At 46.0% G+C, this 8,160-nt stretch overlaps 1 protein-coding gene across 1 annotated transcript in view; it reads left to right on the top strand.

The window, feature by feature from the left end:
- The window catches only part of BABAM2 (BRISC and BRCA1 A complex member 2), a 359,856-nt gene extending 352,045 nt beyond the window's left edge, over window positions 1-7,811 (top strand). Inside the window, exon 12 of the mRNA XM_038751295.1 lies at window positions 7,475-7,811. Within this exon, the coding sequence (XP_038607223.1) occupies window positions 7,475-7,538 (64 nt within the window). The 3' untranslated portion in view covers window positions 7,539-7,811. The remainder of the gene's footprint in view (window positions 1-7,474) is intronic.
- The last annotated feature ends 349 nt before the right edge of the window (window positions 7,812-8,160 follow it).

The following is an 8,160-nucleotide window of genomic DNA, read 5'->3' on the forward strand; positions in this document are numbered from 1 at the left end:
GGCACATAGTAAGCACTTAATAAATGCTATCATCATCATCGAACCCATGATCACTGACTCCAAAGCCCGTGTTCTTTCCACTGCTACTATGTGCAAAGTACTGTTCTAAGCACTGGGGAGGTTACAAGGTAATCCGGTTGTCCCCTGGGGGGCTCACAGTCTTCATCCCCATTTTACAGATGAGGTAACTGAGGCCCAGAGAAGTGAAGTGACTTACCCAAGGTCACACAACTGACAATTGACGGAGCCGGTATTTGAACCCATAACCTCCGACTCCACAGCCCCTGCTCTTTCCATTGAGCCACGCTGCTTCTCCTGACAGACTTCACTTCTGTGCCTCAGTTCCCTCATCTGTAAAATGGGGGTTGAGACTGTGAGCCCCACATAGGACAGGGACTGTGTCCAACTTGATTTGCTTGTGTTCACCCCAGCGCTTCGTAGAGTGCCTGGCACATAGTAAACACTTACCGAACACCATCGTTATTATTATTATTAGTCCCCCGGTAAACAGAGAGATGGCTGAGTAACTCACAAATAGCACATTTGGGCCGAATCTGAGAAGAAGATGACATCTGAAATAATTCCAGCCGAGTTTCTATACACAAGGGTGTCTGGAAAATGACACAAACTGCCAAGCTCAGCAAGAGAAGTGAGAGGTGTAAATTATTTCAAGACGGGGGAAGGATACATATAAGGAAGAGGAATGAACGGAGAGGGGTGGGAAGGGAGCGTGCAACTGTGGAATGGGGAGAGTGGGTGGAGATTTCTAGGCCCTGAGTATTTCTAGGTTCCAGAAACCTTTAATAATCTTTCTAGACTGTGAGCCCACTGTTGGGTAGGGACCGTCTCTATATGTTGCCAACTTGGACTTCCCAAGCGCTTAGTACAGTGCTCTGCACACAGTAAGCGCTCAATAAATACGATTGATTGATTTAAGGAGTAGCAGCAGTGGTGGCAAGAGAGCTTGTGGGGGCTGCAGCTAGAAATCTGGTGGCCGTGGATAGTTGATCATTATCACTATTATTATGGGGGAGGAAGCTTTCAAAGCCCCACTGACTGTGAGCCCACTGTTGGGTAGGGACCGTCTCTCTATGTTGCCAACTTGGACTTCCCAAGCGCTTAGTACAGTGCTCTGCACACAGCAAGCGCTCAATAAATGCGATTGAATGAATGAATGAGAGCTCGCCTCCTCCAGGAGGCCTTCCCCGACTGAGCCCCCCCACCCTACCTCCTTCCACTCCCCACAGCACTTGTGCGTATATATATTTGTACAGCTTTATTACTCTATTTTACTTGTACGCATTTACTATTCAATTTCTGCTGTTAATGATGTGCATAGAGCTATAATTCTGTTTATTCTGATGACAGAATTCTTACCTCCTTCCCCTCCCCACAGCACCTGTATATGTGTATATATGTTGGCACGTATTTATTACTCTATTTGTACATATTTATTCTATTTATTTTATTAATATGTTTTGTTTTGTCGTCTGTCTCCCCCTTCTAGGCTGTGAGCCCACTGTTGGGTAGGGAGCGTCTCTATATGTTGCCAACTTGTACTTCCCAAGCGCTCAGTACAGTGCTCTGCACAGAGCAAGCGCTCAGTAAATACAATTGAATGAATATTAAGCACTTAACAAATGCCATAGAAAAATCAATCCGTGGTTTTTATTGAGCACTTGCTGTACGCAGAGAGCACTTTGTTCTAAGCATTTGGGAGAGTTCAGTACAGCAGAATGGGTAGACACATTGTCTGCCCACAGTGAACTTACAGTCTAGAGGGGGAGACAGACATTAAGAAAATAAATAAATTGCAGCAATGGATATAAAATCCTGCAAAATCAGGGCGACTGTAAATGCCAGCTAAGCAGCATGGCCTAGTTGGTAGAGCACAGACTTGTGAACCAGAAGGACCTGGGTTCTGATCCCGGCTCCTCCACTTGTCTGCTGCGTGACCTTGGCAACCCAATTCATTTCTCTGGGCCTCAGTTACCTCATCTGTGAAATGGGGATTCAGGTGATTTACAGAACACAAGAGGTTTTGTCAGAGCCAAGAAGAGAGCGCGGTATTTCTGTCTTCCCTTCCGAACCATCTCTCTGTCTTCCTGATGGTTTTCATCGCCATCATCAGCAACTAATGATTAAATCAATCACTCTATCAGTCAGTGGTATTTATTGAGAGCTTACTGTGTGGAGGGCACTGTATTAAGCGCTTAGCGATAAATAGGATTTATTCAGCGTGCTTGTGACCCTGGTGGTATAGTGGCACTGTATAAAAGCAAAGTTAAAAGTTGCAGGCACGGACCTCTAGAAATTTACACGCTCAAATGGGCAGAGCTGGAATTTTTATGTTCCAAGGCAGGATTTAGGAACCGGGCTCTGCCTTTGGTGATTCTTTTCCTTTAACTCCCCCATCCCAACCCTCCTGCATTACATCTAACCAGGGATTTTAAAAAAAGAGAGAGAAAGAAAAAGAACACTGAGCTCCCCTGGGCAATTTTTCATCCTCCTTAGATGGTAAATTCTCCGAGGGCCAACTTGTACTTTCCAAGCGCTTAGTACAGTGCTCTGCCCACAGTAAGCGCTCAAGAAATACGATTGAATGAGTGAATGAATGAGGGCTAGCATCACATCTCCTATTTCTTTTGTATCTCTTCCTTGGGTGCCTAGTAGCGTGCCTAGTAGGAGAAGCAGCGTGGCTCAGTGGAAAGAAGCCCGGGCTTTGGAGTCAGAGGTCATGGGTTCAAATCCTGGCTCGGCCACTTCATTCATTCATTCAATTGTATTAATTGAGCGCTTACTGTGTGCAGAGCACTGTACTAAGCGCTTGGGAAGTACAAGTTATCAGCTGTGTGACTTTGGGCAAGTCACTTAACTTCTCTGGGCCTCAGTTACCTCATCTGTAAAATGGGGGTGAAGACTGTGAGCCCCCCGTGGGACAACCTGATCACCTTGTTAACCTCCCCAGCGCTTAGAACAGTGCTTTGCACATAGTAAGCGCTTAATAAATGTTATCATTATTATTAGTAGTAGTAGTACAGGGCTGGGCATATAGGAGCTGTTTTCTTTTTCTTATGGTATTTGTTAAGCACTTAATATGTTCCAGGCACTGTACTGAGCACTGGGGTAGATGCAAGCTAATCAGGTTGGATACAGTACCTGTCCCACATAGGGCTCTCGGTCTTAATCCCTATTTTACAGATGAGGTAACTGAGGCACAGAGAAGTGGAGTGACTGGCCCAAGGCCACAAAGGAGACGAGCGGCAGAGCCGGGATTAGAACCCAGGTCCTCCTGACTCCCAGCCTGCGTTCTATCCATTAGGCCACACTGCTTCTCAAATGTTGAAGGATAACTGTTGATGAAGACCGTAAGCTCCTTTGTGAGCAGGGAAAGCAGCTACAGACTCTGTTACATTGTACTCTGTCAAGTGCTTAGTACAGTGCCCTGAGCACAGTAAGTGCTCGGTACCTACAATTGATTGATTGATGAAGGTGACGATGATGGGGAGTGGTTAGGTGGGTGGCCTAGTGCTCTGGGCCCTGGAGTTTGCCTGACGCTTGAGTTCGTGCGTTCTCCAGAATGCTGTCCTAGAGACTAAAAGTCACTACTTTGATACTGACTCTGCTCTCGAGGAGCTCACACCTCAGGACTAGACTGGTAATTCTAGAAATAATTAACTGCTCACCATTATAAACTCCAGTTTCAACCACTGAACAGACAAAAAGAACGGCAACTGCTGGCGAGATCCACGAGAGCGGCCCAGTGAGCCCCCACTTCCTGCTCGCTCCGCCAGGGTCTAAGGATACACGTCTACGTCGATACTCTAAGTAATAATAATAATGATGATGGCATTTATTAAGCGCTTACTATGTGCAAAGCACTATTCTAAGCGCTGGGGAGGTTACAAGGTGATCAGGTTGTCCCATGGGGGGCTCACAGTCAATCCCCATTTTACAGATGAGGGAACTGAGGCACAGAGAAGTGAAGTGACTTGCCCAATTGGCGGAGCCAGGATTTGAACCCATGACCACTGACTGCAAAGCCCGGGCTCTTTCCGGCCCTACTGCGAGCTCACCTCCTCCAGGAGGCCTTCCCAGACTGAGCCCCCTCCTTCCTCTCCCCCTCACCCCCCTCTCCATCCCCCCCGTCTTACCTCCTTCCCTTCCCCACAGCACCTGTATATATGTATATATGTTTGTACATATTTATTACTCTATTTATTTTACTTGTACCTATCTATTCTATTTATTTTATTTTGTTAATACGTTTGGTTTTGTTCTCTGTCTCCCCCTTCTAGACTGAGCCCACTGTTGGGTAGGGACTGTCTCTATATGTTGCCAACTTGTACTTCCCAAGCACGTAGTACAGTGCTGTGCACACAGTAAGCGCTCAATAAATACGATTGATTGATTGATTGATTGATTTCCACTGAGCCATGCTGCTTTTCTAGCGTGCAGAGGCACACTCCTTCCTCATCCATCCTTCCTCCTCCAGGAGGCCTTCCCAGACTGAGCCCCTTCTTTCCTCTCCCCCTCGTCCCCCTCTCCATCCCCCCGTCTTACCTCCTTCCCTTCCCCACAGCACCTGTATATATGTATATATGGTTGTACATATTTATTACTCTATTTATTTATTTATTTATTTATTTATTTTACTTGTACATTTCTATCCTACTTATTTTATTTTGTTGGTGTGTTTGGTTCTGTTCTCTGTCTCCCCCTTTTAGACTGTGAGCCCACTGTTGGGTAGGGACTGTCTCTATGTGATGCCAATTTGTACTTCCCAAGCGCTTAGTACAGTGCTCTGCACATAGTAAGCGCTCAATAAATACGATTGATTGATTGATTGATTGATTGATTCCTGACTTCTTGGGAGAAGCAGGGCCTGGTCTCCGTGATGGCAGGAGTGCTTGGGGGTGGACTGGGGAGCCCAGGCCTAGACTGGAAGGGGTTTGGGGAACCAAATTGCCGGAGCAGACACAAGCGCTCCCTCCTTCCTGCCTCTGCCCCCTTTGTGGGAGGCAGAAGTCCCGTGACTTTGTCCCCAGCAAAGTCACAGGACCTAGAGTAGGTGGTGGGAATTGGAACCGGGGAAATTTCAGATTGCCTAACCTGCTGATGCAGTTGGCACTTCGAATCTATCGTTCAAGCCGCTTAAGCCGTTCGACATTAAAACCCTGGCGAAATGGACGGACTGTAAGGACGAGCTCTCCATTCTGTCGAGAAGGAAACAGAGGCGCAGAAAAATTCATTCATTCATTCAGTCGTATTTATTGAGCGCTTACTGTGTGCAGAGCGCCGGACTAAGCTCTTGGGAAGTCCTAGTTGGCAACATATAGAGACGGTCCCTACCCAACAGCGGGCTCGCAGTCTAGAAGGGGGAGACAGACAACAAAACAAAACATATGAACAACATAAAATAAATAGTGTGACCTTGGGCAAGTCACTTAACTTCTCTGAGCCTCAGTTACCTCATCTGTAAAATGGGGATTGAGACTGGGAGCCCCACGTTGGACAACCTGGTCACCTTGTATCCCCCCCCCAGCGCTTAGAACAGTGCTTTGCACATAGTAAGCGCTTAACAAATGCCATTATTATTATTATTAAATAGAATAAATATGCACAAATAAAATAAATAAATAAATAGAGTAATAAATGCATACAAACATATATACATATTTACAGGAAGCTGCCCAAATGGAGCCACCAATCTTTGGCAGGATTGGGCCTGATTCCCAGGCCAGTATTTGGGTCTCATATCCCAGGGAGATCACCCTACCAAAAACTGTGGGAGGGACTGTAGTTGTAATAATAATAATAATAATGACAGCATTTATTAAGTGCTTACTATGTGCAAAGCACTGTTCTAAGCGCTGGGGAGGTTACAAGGTGATCAGGTTGTCCCACGGGGGGCTCACAGTCTTCCTCCCCATTTTACAGATGAGGTAACGGAGGCCCAGAGAAGTAAAGTGACTTGCCCAGAGTCACACAGCTGGCAATTGGCGGAGTCGGGATTTGAACCCATGACCTCCGACTCCAAAGCCCGGGCTCTTTCCACTGAGCCACGCTACTTCTCTAGTACTCTAGTGTATTTTTTTATGATATTAATAAGCACTTACTATTTGCCAGAACACTCTACTGAGCACTGGGGTAGATACAAGCTAATATAGTTGGACATTGTCCAGTTCCACAGTCTTAATACCCACTGTACAGCTGAGGTAACTGAGGCAACCGAGAAGTGAAGTGACTTGCCCGAGGTCACACAGCAGGCATGTGGGAGAGCCGGGATTAGAACCCAGGTACGTGCTCTCTCCACCAGGCCATGCTACTTCTCTCCCAAGAGCTTAGTACAGTGCTGTGCTCGCAGTAAGTGCTCAGTAATCATTCATTCATTCATTCTTTCAATCGTATTTATTCATTATTCATTCATTCAATCCTCTCCCCCTCGTCCCCCTCTCCATCCCCCCATCTTACCTCCTTCCCTTCCCCACAGCACCTGTATATATGTATATATGTCTGTACATATTTATTACTCTATTCATTTATTTATTTTACTTGTACATATCTATTCTATTTATTTTATTTTGTTAGTATGTTTGGTTTTGTTCTCTGTCTCCCCCTTTTAGACTGTGAGCCCACTGTTGGGTAGGGGCCGTCTCTAGACGTTGCCAACTTGGACTTCCCAAGCGCTTAGTCCGGTGCTCTGCACACAGTAAGCGCTCAATAAATACGATTGATGATGACTGATGATGATTTATTGAGCGCTTACTGTGTGCAGAGCACCGGACTAAGCGCTTGGGAAGTCCAACTTGGCAACATCTAGAGACGGTCCCTACCCGACAGCGGGCTCACAGTCTAGAAGGGGGAGACAAGAGAACAAAACAAAACATCATCATCATCATCCTCAATTGTATTTATTGAGCGCTTACTATGTGCAGAGCACTGGACTAAGCGCTTGGGAAGTACAAATTGGCAACATATAGAGACAGTCCCTACCCAACAGTGGGCTCACGGTCTAAACGATATTAACAAAATAAAATAAATAGAATAAATATGTACAAGGAAAATAAATCAATAATCAAGGGGCATTGATCGGCTGATCTAGCGGGAATTAAGAGCCTCTTCTGAAATTCTCATGCCGTTCTTCGCTAAAGGAAAGGGATGGTGGGCACGGAGCCAGAGAAGGCTCTTAAGATGCTGTTTGAAGAGCTCTGTGTTCCAAACATCTGCAGCCAGCACATGCAGGGAGTGCAGTTGAAGTGTTCCTCGGAGTGATCCGGAGAGCGAACTGTGCCTCGGCTGAATAAATCAAAGAGAGCTGCACCAGCAGGGAAAGAAAACAGCCCAGAAACGCGTGCACGACAAATGACAACTGTTCCGAGTTAGGTTTGAAAGCTCCAAATCGCCGCTTTTTCATGCTGGTTTGGCGCTAACCACAAGCTTTTTTTTTTTTTTCTCCTCTCCTCCCCACCAGGTCTTATTTCAAAACCTTTGTCCCCCAGTTCCAGGAGGCAGCCTTTGCCAATGGAAAGCTCTAGGAAACACCAGGTCCGGAGAGGATGCCAGCCAGACTTCTCCGTCCGCATGCGTGTCAGCGCACAAGACAATTTCCTGGAAGCTGCTTGGAAGGTCTTCATGGGAGCTTTTTGCCTCCGCGGCGGCTTTTGATCACCACAGACATTAACTCTTGTCTAGAACAAAACTCATCCTGATTAATGTAACCTGAATATTTCCTCCTCCGCCGTTCGCTTCTCCGTTTCAATTTTCTTTCTTCGGTCAGAGGAAATTAAAAATCACGGCATTAAGTTGAAGTGGTTTTTTTCTGGGTAAATTAGGACTCCATCATCATCATCATCATCAATCGTATTTATTGAGCGCTTACTATGTGCAGAGCACTGCACTAAGCGCTTGGGAAGTACAAATTGGCAACATATAGAGACAGTCCCTACCTTCTTTGAAAGCATTTAGCGTCCGAGACCTGGTGAAGGAACGAGCTTTCTCCCTCTCCTCAGGGGTTCCTCTACGGGCTCGGATTCGGGGGATTTGGTTATTCATCATCATCAACCGTATTTATTGAGCGCTTACTGTGTGCAGAGCACTGTACTAAGTGCTTAAAATAATAATAATGACATTTATTAAGTGCTTACTATGTTCAAAGCA

This window comes from Tachyglossus aculeatus, chromosome 9 (assembly GCF_015852505.1).
Source record: "Tachyglossus aculeatus isolate mTacAcu1 chromosome 9, mTacAcu1.pri, whole genome shotgun sequence".
Taxonomy (NCBI): Eukaryota; Metazoa; Chordata; class Mammalia; order Monotremata; family Tachyglossidae; genus Tachyglossus; species Tachyglossus aculeatus.